Here is a 17876-nt window from a genome sequence, read left to right as displayed (position 1 = left end):
TCCAGCATGCCATAAGTGCTCAAATAAGTGTTAGCTGTTATTTTTTGTAAGCACTAAAATCTTAAAAGCCCATCCATATTGACTTCAACCATTTCGGTCACTAAGTGACCTGTGTAGCCCTAGACGAGTCTCTTCTCCTTTCTGACTTCCATTGCCCGTTTTATGCAATGAAGTTGGAGTAAAGGTTCCCAAGGGCCTGCCAAGCAATAGCTTTTCGTGGAAAACTTTTAAAAATAACTTTTATTCATTATTATTCTAACTAAAACATAGGTTTATCCCTTACCCTACCCCCACCATAGAAGATCCGTAGGGCAGGGGTTTGCTTTCTGTTTGGTCCCCTGCTCTAACCCCAGTGCCTGGCTGGGCCCTGAAGATACAGATGAACACAGCAGGCCTGGTCCCTGTCCTTTCCGAGCTCAAAGGGAGGTAGATCTACCCATGTAGACTCAAAGGTCAAAGCAGCAACAAACACCCATCCTTCTGACTGTGGAATCAGGTGGGGGCTGGGTCCTAGCCCTGGATTCCCCTTGCTATGTGACCAGGGCAAGTAACGGCCCCTCTCTAAGCCTCCATTTACCCACCTAAGAACTCAGTATAATTTTACATACCCAATAAAAAAACAGGACGAGCACAGTGGTTCATGCCTGAAATTCTAACACTTTGGGTGGCCAAGGTGCAAGGATTGCTTGAAGCCAAGAATTCAAGGCTAGCCTGGGCAACATAGTGAGAGTTCTTCTCTACAAAAAATGGGAAAATTAGCCAGGCATTGTGGTGGACACCTGTAGTCCCAGCTGCTTGCGGGGGTTGAGGTGGGAGGATTGCTAAAGCCCAGGATTTCGAGGCTGCAGTGAGCTATACCACTGCACTACAGTCTGGGTGACAGATCAGGACCCTGTCTCAAAAATAACAATAAAAAATAAGAAGGAAGGAAGGAAGAAAGGAAGGAAGGAAAAAGGCAATTCACATAAGAGGAAATACAAGAGCCAATAAGCATACAAAACTATGTGCTACATCAAGGAAAAGGGAGGAAATGTGCTAATTAAAACAGAACACAGTTTCTCCCCATAAGATTTGCAAAATGAAAATGATCAATAGCATCTATCGTTTGGTGAAGGGGTAGAAAACAGACATCTGAAAAACTGCTGTTAGAAATGTCAGTTGGGGGCAGTGCTAATGGAAGGAAGTGTGGCAGTTTCCATTAAAAGTTCTTACATGGGCATTACTGTTAATGACCAAGCAACTCTATTTCTAGGAATAGGTCCTACAAAAATACACACAGATACGCCCAAAGAGGCAAATACAAGGATATCACTGTAGCAAGATTCACAATATCAAAATAATTGGAGAGCTGAAATATAGGGTTAGATTATGAGAATCCCCATAATGGAGGGAAGCTGGGGGGGGGGGGGGGATGGTGGTGGTGGTACTATAATATATACATTCTATAGTTTGCTAAAGGTGATGACTACAGGGAAAAATTGAGCAGAGATATGAGGGGATTGGGTGGGGTGGCGAAGCAGGGGAGTTTGTAATTTTATTTATTATTTTTTCTTTTTCTTTTTTTTGAGATGGAGTCTCACTCTGTCACCCAGGCTGGAGTGCAGTGCTGCGATCTCAGCTCACTACAACCTACATGTCCCAGGTTCAACGATTCTTCTGCCTCAGCCTTCTGAGTAGCTGGGACTATAGGCACACGCCACCACGCCCGGTTAATTTTTGTATTTTTAGTAGAGACAGGGTTTTGCCATGTTGGCCAGGCTGGTCTCGATCTCCTGACCTCAGGTGATTCACCTGCCTCGGCCTCCCAGGGTGCTGGGATTACAGGTGTGAGCCACTTCGCCTAGCCATAATAGTCTTATATGCACCTATCAATAATAATATAGTGATAGGATAATGTTACCTAAATTTAGATGAAATGAGCCAGACATGGAGGCTCACATCTGTAATCCTAACATTTTGGGAGGCCAAGGCAGGAGGATCACTTCAGCCTACGAGTTCAAGACCAGCCTGGGCAACATAAGGAGACCCCATCTCTACAAAAAGTTTAAAAACAGCTGGGCAGGGTGGTAAGTACCTGTGGTCCCAGCTACTCAGGAGGCTGAAGTGGGAGGATTGTTCGAGCCTGAGGGGTTGATGCTGCAGTGAGTCACAATCACACCACTGCTCTCCAGCCTGGGTAATAGAGCAAGACCCCATCTCAAAAAATAAAAGAAAAAATAAGTAGATTTAGACAAAATGGACAAATTCTTAGATGAATAGGACCTAGCAAAACTGACGCAAGAAAAAATAGAAAACCTAAATAGTACTATAACTATCAAAGAAATTCAATCCTTAATTTAAACCCTCCCCATAAAGAAATCTCCAGGCACAGATGATTTCACACAAAGTGATAAACACTGCATACATATAGTTCAATTTATGTAAATATACAATTTCACACATATATTACATATATAGCTATATGTATATTCATACATATATATTTATATAGTTATTTAGATTCATATATGTGTGCAAACACATAAAGAAACATGGGAGGATGCACATCAAACTGCTGATTATGATGACTGTGAGAGAGGGGATTTAGGGACTGTCTGTTTCCTATTCTGTTCCCATTTTTGGGAAACCATATTTTTTGTTTGTTTTTTGAGACAGTCTTGCTTGTCATCCAGGCTGGCGTGCAGTGGCATAATCATGGCTCACTGCAGCCTAGGCCTCCCAGTCTCAAGTGATTCTCCCACCTCAGTCTCCCAAGTAGTTGGGACTACACGAATGACCTACCATGCCTGGCTAATTTTTGTATTTTCTGTAGAGATGGGGTTTTACCATGTTGCCCAAGCTGGTCTTGAACTCCTGGGCTCAATCGATCCCCCTACCTCTGCCTCCCAAAATGCTGGGATTACAAGCATGAGCCGTCATATCCTGCCTGAAATCATATTTATGACCAAACATAACCCAATCAAAGGTCAGATTCCTTGATGTAAAATAGCCAATGGTAGGAAGATGATGCTGAGATTCACCCTGGGGCCTCCCTGGAAACTGCCATATCCACAGCAAACAGAAGTTGCTCAATAAATGTTAATCCAAAGGAAAAACAGCATTTCTCCCACTTAATCATTCAATGAGAGTCCACCATATATGTAACACTGTGCATTTATTTACAAAGAGGTTAGAGAAACACACAGAATCTGGCCCCCCTTTGCACTGGGGAGTCACCATCGTCATAATAAATACAGTAATTTTAAAAAAGAAAAAAAAATACTAGATTGGAACAGCTGAGGGTCATCAGGCTTCCCCCATTCCCTCTCACAGGGAGTGGGGGGTATGAGATAGAAACCATCTTCCTTCCCCTCTTCTACCTCCGAATCCTCCATAATTGTCCAGGGATCGAGGTGAAAGAGTCCTTCTTTCCAGGTGTTGCCAACCCCTACTTGACCCTCAAAACCCCCAAATCAGTGCTCCTTCCCTTCCCAGGGCACTCTGCAGGAACCACCTGAGTCAGACACAGAGTCTCTGACCAGGGTGCCAAGGGGATATCTTAAGGGTCCAGGGACATGGAGGGGGCACTTTGTGAATGAGAGGGGGCCATAGCTGGGCAAGGAAAGGAGGAATGAGAGGGCTCATCAGGAATGAGAGAGAGAGTGGTGAAGGGGAACAAACAGACGAGGCTTCTAAACTAAAACGGGGAAATTCAAACCAAATTACCCCTTTTGCATACATGGACACTCACTGTACAGATGAGAAAAGTGACGCCCAGAGAAGGGGAACTGTCTTGCCCAAGGACTTCCAAGCTAGAAGCTGAACTGGGTCAAACAGGGCTCCTCCCCATTCCTCTCGCTAGTGGTAGGGGAGCCTTTTCAACCAAGACTGCTAGGAGTGGGGAGAGTGTGGGGGGTCTTTGGAAGCAGAGAAAACGATGGTCTTTGGAAGGTAGATGTGGAAGGGTCAGTGGTTGAGAGTGTGGAGGTGCAGAGGCCATGAAGGGGGAGCCCAAGCAAATCCCCAAACTCACACTGTAGTCATGACCTTGAGAGAACCCGAACGGAAACGCAGTATCTTTTTCTTGAGCGCGTGGGAAGCCTTGATCTTCACGAAGACTTTGGCGGGGCCGGCTGGCGCCCCTGCACCTGCTCCGCCCCCGGGCCCGGAGGCCGCAGTGGCCGCCACCAGCTGCTGCGGCCACACGAGGCCACCGCTGCCGTCTGAGTCGCTGGAGGCAGAGCTGAAGGCAGGTGACTCTCCCTCGCTGGCGCTCGATTCGCTCTCCCCGTAACCCCCGCCGACGCCTCCCGGAGGCCCCCGGCGTCCCAGGGGCCCCAGGCGCCCGGCCGAGCACTCCGAGTCGCTGCCCGCGCAGCCGTAGAGCAGACGACGCTGGGGAGCTGACGGGGACGGGCCGGGGCCGGGAACACGCGCCGCCGGGGCTCGGGGCCGCACGCGGCGCCCATCAGCAGCGTCGATCTCCGCAGTGGAGCGCCAGCGACGGCAGGACCCTGCGGCCTGGGCCGCCAGCGTGGGCGCTGGGCCGCGGCGTGGCCGTGGAGGCCGAGGCTCTTCCCGCTCCGCCGTGGGGTACTTGGGGGGCCCCGACGGGACCGCGGAGGCGCGGCCCAGCAGGCTGGTCTCGGACTGAGAGCGCGAGGCCTTGCGGGCCCTGGGCGAGCCCCGGCGGCCCGAGGCCTCGGTCATGCGTCCACGGCGGCCGGCGGCCCGGGGACGCTCCCGGGGCGGTGACTGCTCCACGCTGCGGCCGCGGGTCAGTGGCGGTGGTTTGCGGCGGGCGGCGCGACCGGGGAGGCCTCGGGTGGCCGCCTGGGCGCCCGGGATGTACTGCGCCTTCACCAAGCGGCCCTCGGCCGGGCTGTCGGGGGGCGAGGGGGCAGGGGGAGGTGCAGCCGGCTCGGGTGCAGCCTCCGACTCCCACGACGACGCCCAGGCGCGGCTCAAGGGGGCAGGGCTGGTGGGGTGGCCCCCGACGCGCTCCACCGAAGGCTCCCGCGCGGGCCGCGCGCTGCCGGGGGGCGGAGACGCGTCGGGCGGCCGCTGACGCACGCTGTTCTGGCGCCGCAGGCCGCCGTCCGCGCCCCCGGGACTGGTCCGGGGCTGGCCCGCCCCCCGGCGGCGGCGCCTGCGCAGGAGCGCCGAGATGTAGCCGTCCAGGGGCCGCCCTGCGCCCCCCGCGTCGGACGAGTCGGTGGGAGGGCGGCTGCAGGGTCGCGGGCTGCGCATCGCCACGGCGTGCAGGGGGCTGGGCGTCAGAAAGGGCCCGGCGCGGGCCCGCCGCTCCGCCGAGGAGCAGGCCTCCGGGCCGGCGGACCCGCCTGCCGTCGGGTAGGGCGCTGAGAAGGACCGCGGCACTGCTGTCCGCGCGCCCACCACCTCCGGAGCGCTGGGACTGGCGTCTCCTAGGGAAGGAAGGTCAAAAGAAAAAAAAAAAAGGAAGAGAGTGGAGGGGCTCTCAAAGTCCTTTCCCATTTCCCATCCAGCCTGGAAGGGGGTGGGGTTGCCTCCCTCCCTTCCATGCCCATCTCAGCAAAAACCCTGCTCTCACACCTTCCTTCCTGTAAAATTCATAATCAAATCTTTACAGGGTCCTACAAGACCCTGCATGACTTATCCAGATACAGATAATGACTCTGCCTCTCCAACTTTTTTTTTTTTTTTTTTTTTTTGAGACAGAGTCTCACTCTGTCGCCCAGGCCGGAGTGCAGTGGCCGGATCTCAGCTCACTGCAAGCTCCGCCTCCCGGGCTCACGCCATTCTCCTGCCTCAGCCTCCCGAGTAGCTGGGACTACAGGCGCCCGCCGCCTCGCCCGGCTAGTTTTTTGTATTTTTTAGTAGAGACGGGGTTTCACCGGGTTAGCCAGGATGGTCTCGATTTCCTGAACTCGTGATCCGCCCGTCTCGGCCTCCCAAAGTGCTGGGATTACAGGCTTGAGCCACCGCGCCCGGCTGCCTCTCCAACTCTCACAACATCTTACCCTTTCCTTCCTTCCTTCCTTCCCTCCTTCCTTCCTTCCTACCTTCCTTCCTTCCTTCCCTCCCTCCCTCACTCCCTCCCTCCTTCCTTCCTTCCTTCTCTTTCCTTTCTTTCTTTTTTGACAGGTTCTTGCTTGCTCTGTCACCCAGGCTGGAGTGCAGTGGCGCGATCATAGCTCACTGCAGTCTCCATCACCTGGGCTCAAGGGATCCTGCCGCCTTATCTTCCTGAGCAGCTGGGACTACAAGAACGCACCACCATGCCCTGCTGATTTTTGGGGGGATGGGGTCTCACTGTGTTGCCCAGGCTGGTCTCCAACTCCCAGGCTCAAATAATCCTCCTGCCTCAGCCTCCTAAAGTGCTGGGATTATAGGCATGAGCCACCGGGCTGACCCTTCTCCTCTTATTTATAGGACTCCAGCCACACTGGCCTCCTGAAATCACGCACCAGTCACATTCTGGCCTCAGAGCCTTTGTGCTTCCCATTCCAGATTCCAGATTCCCGGAATGCCCTTCCTCCTGGATATCTGTTAGGTTCACTCCCTCACTTAGTTCAGGACACAACTCAAATGTTACAGTCTCAGTGAAGCCCTCCGTGGCCTTATTTTCTAAAATTGCACTTCCTTCCCCAAACTCAAAGGGACACTTCTGAGCCCCTTTCCCGGGCTTATTTCTTGTCATAGCACATGGCATTATCTCGTACCCTAGATATTTTGCTTATTTATTTATTTTTTTTTTAAGACGAGGTCTCACTTTGTCACCCAGGCTGGAATGCAGTGGCATGATCTCGGCTCACTGCAACCTCTGCCGCCCGGGTTCAAGCAGTTCTCCTGCCTCAACCTCCTGAGTAGCTGGGATTACAGGTGCCCACCACCACGCCCAGCTAATTTTTGTGTTTTTTGTAGGGACGGGGTGTCACCATGTTGGTCAGGCTAGTCTGGATCTCCTGACCTCGTGATCCACCCACCTCGGCCTTCCAAAGTGCTGGGATTACAGGCGTAAGCTACCACGCCCGGCCATTTATCCTGTATTTTATTTATTCCTCCGATAGGCTGGCAGTTTCCTGAGGGCAGGGATTTGCCTGTTTTGTTCATTAGTGTTCATTTTGTTCATTGCTCCTTGAATACTGCTAGATAGCACATAGTGGAGGCTCAAAAACTTACTTGTATGAATGAAAGACAGCAGTTCCTGTTTACCAGTGACTGCCATGCTCCAAATCCAATGCCTTAGAGCAGAGGCTCACTGAATATTCAAAAATATCCCCTTGGGGTGGGCACTATGTGTGTGTGTGTGTGTGTGTGGTTGGCTTTTCATTTTTATTTTTTTGAGGCAGTCTTGCTCTGTCACCCAGGTTGGAGTGCAGTGACACCATCTCAGCTCACTGCAACCTCTGCCTCCCGGGTTCTAGCAATTCTCCTGCCTCAGCCTCACAAGTAGCTAGGACTACAGGCATGTGCCACAATGCCTGGCTATTGAGGCACTGTTATTATCCCATTTTATTTATTTATTTTATTTATTTATTTATAATATTTTTGAGACGGAGTCTCACTCTGTCACCCTGGCTAGAGTGTGGTGGCTCCATCTTGGCTCACTGCAACCTCCACTTCCGGATTCAAGCAATTCTCCAGTCTCAGCCTTCAGAGTATCTGGGACTACGGGCACAGGCCATCATGCCCAGCTAATTTTTATAGTTTTAGTAGAGACAGGGTTTTACCATATTGGTCAGGTTGGTCTCAAACTCCTGACCTCAGGTGATCCACCTGCTTTGACCTCCCAAAGTGTTGGGATTACAGGCAAGAGCCAGTGTGCCCAGCCTATTTATTTATTTATTTTGAGACAGAGTCTTGCTCTGTCACCCAGACTGGAGGGCAGTGGCGCAATCTTGGCTCACTGCAACCTCCACCTCCCAGGTTCAAGTGATCCTCCCACCTCAGCCTCCCAAGTACCTGGAATTACAGGTGTTCGCTACCACGCCCAGCTAATTTTTATATAGACGGGGTTTCACTATGTTGGCCAGGTTGGTCTGGATCTCCTGGCCTCAAGTATCTGCCCACCTACCAAAGTGCTGGGATTACAGGCGTGAACCACCGCACCCAGCCATATTTCATTTTAACAGATGGAAACACAGAGGCCCAGAAATAAGAGACCTGCTCATAATCACGTGAAAAGGAAATGTCGCACCAGGAATTGGAATCCAGGCCCGATTCGGAAGTCTGTGCCCACAACCGCACTCTTACTGTCCTTTCCCTGGTCCCAGGGCCCCACCCTCACCCACCTTACCTAGGGACTTGGGCCTCTCGCTGGCATAGATACCCCGGGGCTCAGAGGGACCTAGGCGACCATAGGAGCTGGATCCAGAGAAGCCACTGTCCCCACAGAAGGTTGAGGGTGGTGAATCTGGACCTCCCGTGGAGCTGGGATCTTCATAGAAGCCTGAATTTCCAAGAGAAAGAGAGAGTTCAGGGGGTTTGGGTGGGAAAACCAGGGCTGGGGAAAGGAGGAGATGGCGTGGGGAGAGACACGGAGGGCCTGAGAAAGAGGGATACAGGGAACATGGAGGCATCCCAGGCAGACCCTACCCCTCTATCCATGCTCACCCGAGCTGCGCCCGCTCTCCTGTTCCAGCCCCCCAGACTCCAGGCTCAGGTCTCCCAGCTGCTGGCCCAGGTCCCAGACGAGCCCAGGCAGGGCCTCCTGAAGGTAGAGGGAGAGAAGGATGGTCAGAAGGCCCCCAGTCCTCTGCCAACTGGTCCCCTATTCCATGAGCTTATGGGCAGAGTTTCACTTTGACAATGAGGCTCTTGCTTCAAAAGGATAAAAGCAGTACCTGAGTCCCAGGAACCCCTCAAGATCTCTGTCCCTTCATCCCCATTAGAAAGTCCTTCTGACTGTCTAACTCCAGTCCTTCGTGCTGCAGCCCCATCTCATTCCCTCTTAGGTATGATGAGGCCTCAGAAAATCCCCATCTCTTGCCCCCTCTTTACCAGTTGCTCCCCCAATCTGTGCTCAGAACCCCTCAACCCCGATTAGAAGGTCCCTCCTTGAGTCTAACTTGAGGGATTGTTGTAAGGACAGTTTACTACTAAAAGGTGGCATCCGTGACCCCCAGATCCGTTAGTCATAGGTCTGCCTTCTTCTCCAAGTTTTTCTTTTTTTATTTTATTTGTTTGTTTACTTATTTATTTATTTTGAGACAGGGTCTCACTCTGTCGCCCAGGCTGGAGGGCAGTGGCATGATCCCAGCTCACCACAGCCTCTACCTCCTGGCATCAGGCAATCCTCCCACCTCAGCCTCCTGAGTAGCTGGGATTACAGGCGCCCACCACCATGCCCAGATAATTTTTGTGTTTTCAGTAGAGGCGGGGTTTCACCATGTTGCCCAGGCTGGTCTTGAACTCCTGATCTCAGGTGATCCACCCGCCTTGGCCTCCCAAAGTGCCAGGATTACAGGCGTGAGCCACTTCGCCCAGCCTCTCCCTGTCTTTGATCTGTCTTTTCAGCTACACCCATTGCCCCTTATCACCAACAGAAGGTCCTTTTGTGAGTCTTCCTTAAGTCCCTCCTGCTGCAGATTGCCTCTTTCCCCAATATGGATAAAACAGGCTGACCACGACTCATACACCTCTTTGCTCTCCCTTCAGAAAGAACCGCCCAAGCCTCCTAGACAGTCCTGTGAGTCTAGCCTTACTGGTACTGCAGCAGCCATCCCCAGCACCTTCCTTTGCCCCAGAGACCACATCCTCCTTCTGCCTTTGGTCCACTCCCACCAGGAAGCTCCAGTGGGTCTACCGTTCCTCATCGCCATAAGAAATTTCCAGGAGTCAGGCCAGGCCCAGGGGCTCACGCCTGTAATCCCAGCACTTTGGGAGGCTGAGGCGGGCGGATCACATGAGATCTAGAGTTGGAACCAGACTGGCCAATATGGTGAAACCTCGTCTCCACTAAAAAGACAAAAACTAACGGGGCATGGTGGTTTGCACCTGTAGTCCCAGCTACTTGAGAGGCTGAGACGGGAGGATTGCTTGAACACGGAAGGCAGAGGTTGCAGTGAGCCGAGATTGTGCCATTGCACTCCAGCCTGGGCAACAGAGTCAGACTCTGTCTAAAAAAAAAAAGAAAAAAAGGAAAAGAAATTTCCATTAGTCTACCCTGGGTGCTTCTTGCTTCGGGAAAAGAGCACTTCTCGTCAGATGTGAATTAATGAAGGTGAAAACCCTTTTAGGGGAGTGACCGTGACAAGAGGTGGCGTAAGGGCTGAAGCAACACGGACGGGGTCTCCAGGACATTAGGATTTAACCTCATTTTAGAAAAGAGAGGGTCAGAAGCAGAAGACGCCTCACATGGGTCTGAGTGAGGCTGGGTAGCAGCAGGCAGCCTCAGGCTGACGGCTGACCCTCAGACAAAAGCGGCTTGTCTGGACGGCAGGAGGGAGGGAAGTAGGGAGGAGGGTTTAGGAGGGCAGGCACCCAGCCCTGCCTATTTAGGGCAGAAACACTGGCCGGCTCCCCGGCAGCCACAACCCCCCCAGTCCCAGTCTCTCCAGGGCCCAGCCTCTCCCCTCCCCCGAGAACAGAAGCCCCCATCTGGGCCTGTTTATTCGAGGAAGGTCAACAAATCGTTCTACTTTGGGCTCCTGCCCTGGGCATGTTGAGACGCTCACGGTGAAGTCATCTTTGAGCGGAACTCAAAAAAGCAGCCGAATTGTGCGGCATCAGGAAGTAGCTAAAAAAATCTGTCGGACCGCCCATGTCCCCCATGTCATGTCCCCCACAAATCACTGGCATACTCACTCCCCTCTAGCCACGCCTGGCCTCGCCACCGTCCCTCGAACATACCACGGATGCGCCTACCTCGGGAGAAGGCTTCCCCCACATACTTTCCTTGCTTCATTCAGGTCTTTGGTGACCTGATCTCTTCTCTGACACCTTTCCAAAATAGCTCCCCTGTCATTGTGCACCCTGTTGCCCTGCTTTTCGGTTTTTTTCTACATATCAGTAATGACCTCTTGATTTAAAATTATACATTGGGCCGGGCTCGGTGGCTCACACCTGTAATCCCAGCACATTGGGAGGCCGAGGCAGGGAGGATCACTTGATTTCAGGAGTTCAAGACCAGCCTGACCAACATGGTGAAACCCTGTCTCTACTAAAAATACAAAAAATAGCCGGGTGTGGTGGTGCGCGCCTGTAATCCCAGCTACCCAGGAGGCTGAAGCAGGAGAATTGCTTGAACCAGGGAGGCGGAGGTTGCAGCAAGCCAAGATCACACCACTGCACTCCAGCCTGGGCAACAGTGAGACTTCGTCTCCAAAAACAATTAAAATAAAATAAAATTATACATCAAGGTGTCATTTGTTTGTTGACTCTCTGACTAGAATGTCAGCCCTAGGAATTCAGACATTTCTGTTTTGCTCACAGGTGTACCCCCACCCAGTGCCTAGAACTGTGCCTGGCACACAGTGGGTGCTCAGGAAATACTTAATGGGCTGGGTGTGGTGGCTTATGCCTGTCATTCCAGCACTCTGGGAGTGCCAAGGTGGGAGGATCGCTTGAGGCCAAGAGTTCGAGACCAGCCTAGGCTACATAGTGAGACCCAGTCTCTCTCTCTCCCCATATATATATATATATATATGAAATTTATTTATTTATTAATTTTTCAGACAGAATCTAGCTCTGCCGCCCAGGCTGGAGTGCAGTGGTGCAGCCTCTGCCTCCCAGGTTCAAGTGATTTTTTTTGCCTCAGCCTCCCAAGTAGCTGGGATTACAAGCATGTCCCACCTCACTTGGCTCATTTTTGTATTTTTAGTAGAGACAGGGTTTCATCATGTTGGCCAGGATGGTCTCGAACTCCTGACCACAAGTCATCCGCCCACCTCAGCCTCCCAAAGTGCTGGGATTACATGCGTGAGCCATTGTGCCCGGTATTTTTTATTTTATTTTTGAGACAAGATCTCACTGTCTCACCAGGCTGGACTGCAGTGGCACAATCACAGCTCACTGCAAACTTCACCTCCTGGGCTCAGGTGATCCTACTACCTCAGCCTCCCGAGTAGCTGGGACTACAGGTGCGTGCCACCACGCCCTGCTAGTTTTTGTATATTTTTGTAGAGACAGGGTCTGCCTGTGTTGCACAGGCTTGTCTCAAACTCCTGGGCTCAAGCAGTCCTCCCGCCTTGGTCTCTTGAAGCGCTGGGATTACAGGCATGAGCCACTGTGCACAGCTGTGTATTTTTTAAAAAGAACTATTAGATGAAGGAATGAATGAATACAATGGAATACTATACAGCTGTTAAAATGGAATGAGTCAAATTTCTATATAGAATCATTACCAAGATATAGCATTGAGCAGAAAGAGAAAACTGCAGAATATATATAGGAGTGACTCAGAATTACCTGGAGGGCTTGTGAAAACCCAAATGACTGAGTCCCATTCCCAGAGCTTTTGATTTCAGCCTGCAGTCGGGCCCAAGTGGTTATATGGCTAACAAGTTCCTTGTGATGTGGTACTGCTGGCCAGGGGGCCACACTTTGACTGGCATAGTCTCTGGGACCTCACCCAAGAAACTAGAATTTGTAAAATGCAAAGCTTTGACAAAAGCTCCATATTTTTGGGTATCTAAACAGTTTCTGTTAGGAGATATGTTGGAAGAGGTCTGGGAGGTGACAGTAAGGTGACAATGATGGTGACCTCAGAGGAAAGGTTGGATTTAGGGGCTCCAGGGAGGAATGGGGGGACTGGATGGTAGAAGGAAATGTTTAAGGAGGTATGACTTGGCATCACATTAAGCTCTGCTGCTCCCCAGCTGTGTGACCTTGGATGGGTGGCTTTACCTCTCTGGGCTTCAGTTTCCTTGTCTATAACTGGGCATCATAGCACACCATCTCCTGGAGGTTATTGTGAGGATTAAATGAGTTTCTTTTGACACATAATAAATGCCAGTTTGTATGATTACAGGAAAGCTATGAATTTCTTACAAGGAAAATAGAAAATGTTTCCATTGTTTAATTAAAAATAAATGTAGGAGTCGGGCACAGTGGCTCATGCCTGTAATCCCAACAACTTTTCGAGGCCAAGGTGGGAGGATCACTTGAGGCCAGAAATTCAAGACCAGCCTGGCCAACATGGTGAAAACCCATCTCTACTAAAAATACAAAAATTAGCCAGGGGTGATGGTGCATGCCTGTAATTCCAGCTCCTTGGGAGGTTGAGACAGGAGAATCGCTTGAATCCAGGAGGTGGAGGTTGCAGTGGGCCGAGAATCACCTGAACCTAGGAGGCGGACGTTGCAGTGAGCTGAGATCATGCCATTGCACTCCAGCCTGGGTGACACAGCAAGATTCTGTCTCAATTAACAAATAAAGGCCAGGTACAGTAGCTCACACCTGCAATCCTAGTGCTGTGAGAGGCTGAGGCAGGAGGATTGCTTGAGCCCAGGAGTTGGAGACCAGCCTGAACAACATAGCAAGACCTCATATCTTAAAAAAAAAAAAAAAATTAGCCAAGTGTGGTGGCATGCACCTGTAGTCCTAGCTTCTTGGGAGGCCGAGGCAGGAGGACTGCTTAAGGCCAGGAGTTAGAGGCTGCAGTGAGCTATGATTGCACCACTGCACTTCAGCCTGAGAGGCTTCGTCTCTAAAAATAAATGAATAAATAAATATATCATTTACAAATACATAAATAAACGTGAAAGGATGGATTTTTTGGTAAGTTCTGCCAAGTCTAATTTTGGTTCTTCCATTACAAGGAAGAGCAGAAATTAAGGAGACAGACAGGAGATGCCTCATTCTCTCCAGCGCCTAGGCACCCCCCAGAAAATATTCCAAGTCTACACCCCTCTATTTGCAAGTCTGGCCTCTTTCCTTCCAGTTGCAAAAGGATGAATCTTTAAAAGATTAGAAAGTCCTTGGCCTGAGTCTGACTCCCTGCCTCCCTACGGTGCCCCTTATCCCTTCTCTGCAGGCTTAATAAGAGTTCGCTTAGGACCCCTGGAGACCCCTTTGCCCAAACTTCCCTTACCTTGTTTCTCCCCTCACGTGCCCCTCATTGGTATCCAATGCCCAGTTATCTCTATTAGGAAGTCCTTCCGCAAGTCTGACTTAAATTCTTCTTGCTGAAAAGGACCTTTTTCCTTCTTGAGAACAAGCAGGACCCAGGGAGCCCCTGTCCTCACCCAGGATTCCTGCCTCTCTTCTCTGCAACACCCCTGATCTTTACCTGGTATTCCCATCATTCCTATTAGAAAGAAATCAAGTCTGGCTTCAGTCTTTTTTGCCTTGAAGGAAGTGTATTCCTGGCAGGGGCTGGGGGTGGGGGGTAAGTCATAAGACAAGGGCTGGGGGATCAGAGGAAGCCCTCACCCGCTCTTCAGAGGGACCCAGGAACCCCCAGCACTAGAGAAGTTTATATTTAGCGCTTCTCTGCTCCTCCTCCTCCCCCCGCCTGCCACCGCCTCCTCCCTGATGCTGGGACAAGCTTTGCCTAGAGACTGGGGGGTGGGGGGGGACAGGCCTCTCCACTACCATCTCATGCCGGGAGGACAGAGGGCTGGGGGGGAGGAGGGGACAGAGGGACCGAGGAGAGGGAGACTGAAGGGCAGAGATGGGGAAGGTGAAAGGTGAAAAGGGGAGAGACCAAGGGCAGAGCGGGAGACGACACAGCTACCCACAGCTACCCTATCCTCATGCCTCGCTTTCTCCTTGTCAGGATGGAAAGCGCCTTCCAAGCCGAGCCAGCTTGGGGTGGGGGGAGCTAGCGAAGGCCCCCACAATCCGTCTCTAACTTTGGGAGGGGGTGGGGCCTCCCACAGCTGTTTCTGTTTCCAGAAAAGAATGTGCAGGGGGGGGGTCCCACTCCTGAGAGGGGGAGGGGCCGGGCGTGCAGCCCCGGGAGTCTGGCTTCAGTCTTCCTCCCCAGTCCCCATCTGGGGAGAGGGCAGTCGAGGTCAGCAGCGGGGAGAGCCCCCTCCACTGCCACCTCGGCTCAGGTTTCCCGAAACGGGAAGCTCTGGCCACACACAGGCTTGGGGATGGGGATCTGCGGTGGAGCCAGGGTGTGCGGGCTGGGGGGAGGGGAAGAGACTGAGCCTGGGACGTCGGGCAAGAAGAGAGCGAGGTGCAGACAGGCAGGAAGGGAAGGCCAAGGAGACAGACGCAGAGGGACACAGAGATCACAGAGACAGAGAGACAGGGTGAAGAAAGAGAAGCAGACACAGAAAGTCACAGGGATGTGGCAGGACGGAGAGAGTGACAGAACCCCGGCATGAGGTCGGGAGACTCAAGGAATGACATAGAAAGGGGAGAGGCATGGGCCTCCTCAAGTCATTCCGGAGACCTCCGTCCATCTTCCACCATGAGAACACCCAGAGTCCAGAAGTCTCCCCCAGGCGCTGCCTCGACCTGCCTCCCCTTGGGTCAAGGAGAGCTGGGGCCAGCTAGGAAGCAGGGGAAGCGTCATCAAAGGGTCAAGAGCCCAGTGGGGGGTCCTCAGGGACTGTGAGCTTTCTCTCAGCAGTGGTCCCTCCCTCTGGAGGCCCTCAGATTCCCCTCCTCCCACCCCGCCCCCTCCAGAGATCTCCAAGCACACCAGGACTTAGGGAAGATGGAGCCCTGGTGGCGGGGCCCAGATAAGGGCATGTTTGGAGCCTGGCTGTGTGACCTTGGGTGAGTCGCTTGCTCTCTCTGAGCCTCAATTTCTCTCTATGTTAAATGGGGACTATCACCCCCTGTTTCCCAAGCTGCAAGAAGACAACGCCTGCAAAGTACCCGGTCCGGGGTTTGACACATACTTGGCGCCCAGAAGGATTTTCTTTGGGGAAGGGGTGTAACGGATGGGGCCTGTTTCTCACGAGGCCCCAGTGGGGGCGATGCAGTTTCCCCTCCCCCGATTTGGGGGCGGGGAGGCCAGGTCCGGCTCGCCGCCGGAACTCCGGGGTCTCCAGCCCCACCCCCTGTCCTTTCTCACTCCCTGCCTACCCGGGTCCCCAACCCCCCACCCCGCCCGGGTGTCTGAGCATCCAACTGAAGCAGACAGACAGACGGGGGTGGAGGGACGGACGGACAGGCGGCCCCTTACCAGCTGCTCCTCCAGGGCTGCTGCGGCCCGGCGCGCCGCCGCCGCATCTTCATCCTCATCAGCGTCCTCCTCGTCCTCGGCCTCGGCGCCCCCCATTCCGGGCTGGGCCAGCCGCAGCGCCTGCTGCACGCGGTACTCCTGCCTCTCCCGGAGCCAGTGTAACTCGCAGAGCCCGGCCAGGCTACCCTCCAGCCAGCCCCGCAGCCGGCCCCGCTCAGGGCTCACCGGGAACGAGAAGGCCCGGATCATGGCTGCGGCCCCCCGCCCCAGCCCGGCCGGGCCCCGCGGCCACCCCTCTCCCGGTCCCACCTCCCCGCCCCAGCAGCCTGCCCGCCCGCTGGCCGGGCTGTCACCGTCTCATCTGCATAGGCGCCCGCCCATTGGGCCGCCCACCCGCGCCTTATCTGCATGGCCACGCCCCCGGCGACCGAGCAACTGCCGCCTATTGGCGAATAACCTCCCCGACGGAGACGCTCGGCCGTGCAACCGCACCGCCCAACACGACGCATGCTCGCAACTGCCTACTCACTCCGCTCGCCACGCCCCCTCCGAGCAACTGCCTCGGGGCCCTGGCCTCGCCCCTCTACGCGTCACAATGAAACAAGCCCGCCCTTGCTTCAATGCCATTGGTCTGTGTCTGGCCGGTCTTGCAGCAGGTTCCACCCTTTTGCGGGCGAGCTCTGGCTACCATTGGACTGTCCGGCGCGAGGGGAAGGGTGATCTATAAATAGGGAATGGGTCCACGTGACAGTTTGGCAGCTGCTCCTATCCCCCCACCCCGCCCAGCCTTCAGCTTCTGAGGCTGCGCAGGGGGAGAAAAGGGTTAGGGGGTCGAGCCCTGACTTCGCCTCCTCTTCCAAGAAGCCTTCCCAGACACTCAGCTGTAAAACCAGACGGACGTCCTCCGATAAAATTGTTTCTACGTAGGGCCGGCTTCACTGGCTTGGAATACGCTTAGAAGGGTCTTCGCGCTTGGTTGAATGTTCTGCAATTGCTGTCTTGAAATTTTTAGTTTTTGAGCATGGGGCCCCTTATTTTCACTTTGCACTAGGCCAAATATGTAGCCGGTCTTGCTGCTAAGAGTCTGAGATCCATTGCATTCCAAATTCTGGAATTATAAGACCCTGGGTGGAAGATTCTATGCTTTGACCAGAAGAGAGTCTAAGCAGCTTTTGTCTCCCAGGTGCTAGGAGGTTGTGTGCTCATCATTCTTCCATTCCAGGGGCCTTTGTTCTACGTTCTAAGGGGCTTTGTTCTCAGCCTTCTATGATGCTCTATTCTCAACGTTCTCTGGTCCTAGGAGTCTGAGCCTGACATTCGTTTCCAAGGTTTCCCGCTGTCTCCAGGCTCCGCGAGCAGGACTGGGGCACCCTCAGGCGGCCAACCTGTGTCACTACGCCGAGCCTGCCTCTACCAACTTCCAAGACCTAGCTCTAATATTCACACTCGTCTCTCAGACAGACCTTGTCTCCCTAAAAGCCAAGGCCCAGAAGATCATACGAGAAATTCCCTCTTTTATGATTTCGCGTGCACGAAGTGGCCTTCTGGTGGTGAGATGGAGAGAAATTGATAGTGGCGACAGACAGCAAAGTCTCCAGGAGCCAGACTTCCTCGGGGTGAGTCACAGATCTGTCACTTTACAACTGTGTGACCTTGGAAAACTTAACCTCTCTGTGCCACCGTTTCTTCATCTGATCACGGGATCATAACACTGGCTGCCTCATAGAGTTGTTCTGAGGATTAAATGAAATGTATCAGGTACTTGGAGCAATGACTTCCATAGATCAACAGCCACAGAAGGGTTTGATAAATACGTTTTAAAACT

At 53.0% G+C, this 17876-nt stretch overlaps 1 protein-coding gene and 1 long non-coding RNA gene across 3 annotated transcripts in view; one reads left to right on the top strand and one right to left on the bottom strand.

Moving 5' to 3' along the window:
- Positions 1-3137: 3137 nt before the first annotated feature.
- Positions 3138-16415, bottom strand: DACT3 (dishevelled binding antagonist of beta catenin 3). Its single transcript, XM_007997302.3, has 4 exons — positions 16052-16415; positions 8578-8674; positions 8261-8413; positions 3138-5405 (listed from the first exon to the last, which is right to left on the bottom strand). The coding sequence occupies exons 1-4, from the start codon at positions 16298-16300 to the stop codon at positions 4009-4011; spliced, it is 1896 nt and encodes a 631-aa protein (XP_007995493.1). The 5' UTR covers positions 16301-16415; the 3' UTR covers positions 3138-4008.
- Positions 15562-17876, top strand: part of LOC119621767 (uncharacterized) — a 27540-nt gene continuing 25225 nt past the window's right edge. For both annotated transcript variants that reach the window (XR_012093133.1, XR_005238342.2), the window contains exons 1-2: positions 15562-15639; positions 17509-17667. This is a non-coding gene — a long non-coding RNA (uncharacterized lncRNA). The remainder of the gene's footprint in view (positions 15640-17508; positions 17668-17876) is intronic.

This window comes from Chlorocebus sabaeus, chromosome 6 (assembly GCF_047675955.1).
Source record: "Chlorocebus sabaeus isolate Y175 chromosome 6, mChlSab1.0.hap1, whole genome shotgun sequence".
Lineage (NCBI taxonomy): Eukaryota > Metazoa > Chordata > Mammalia > Primates > Cercopithecidae > Chlorocebus > Chlorocebus sabaeus.
This window is presented reverse-complemented; position numbering and strand designations above follow the sequence as displayed.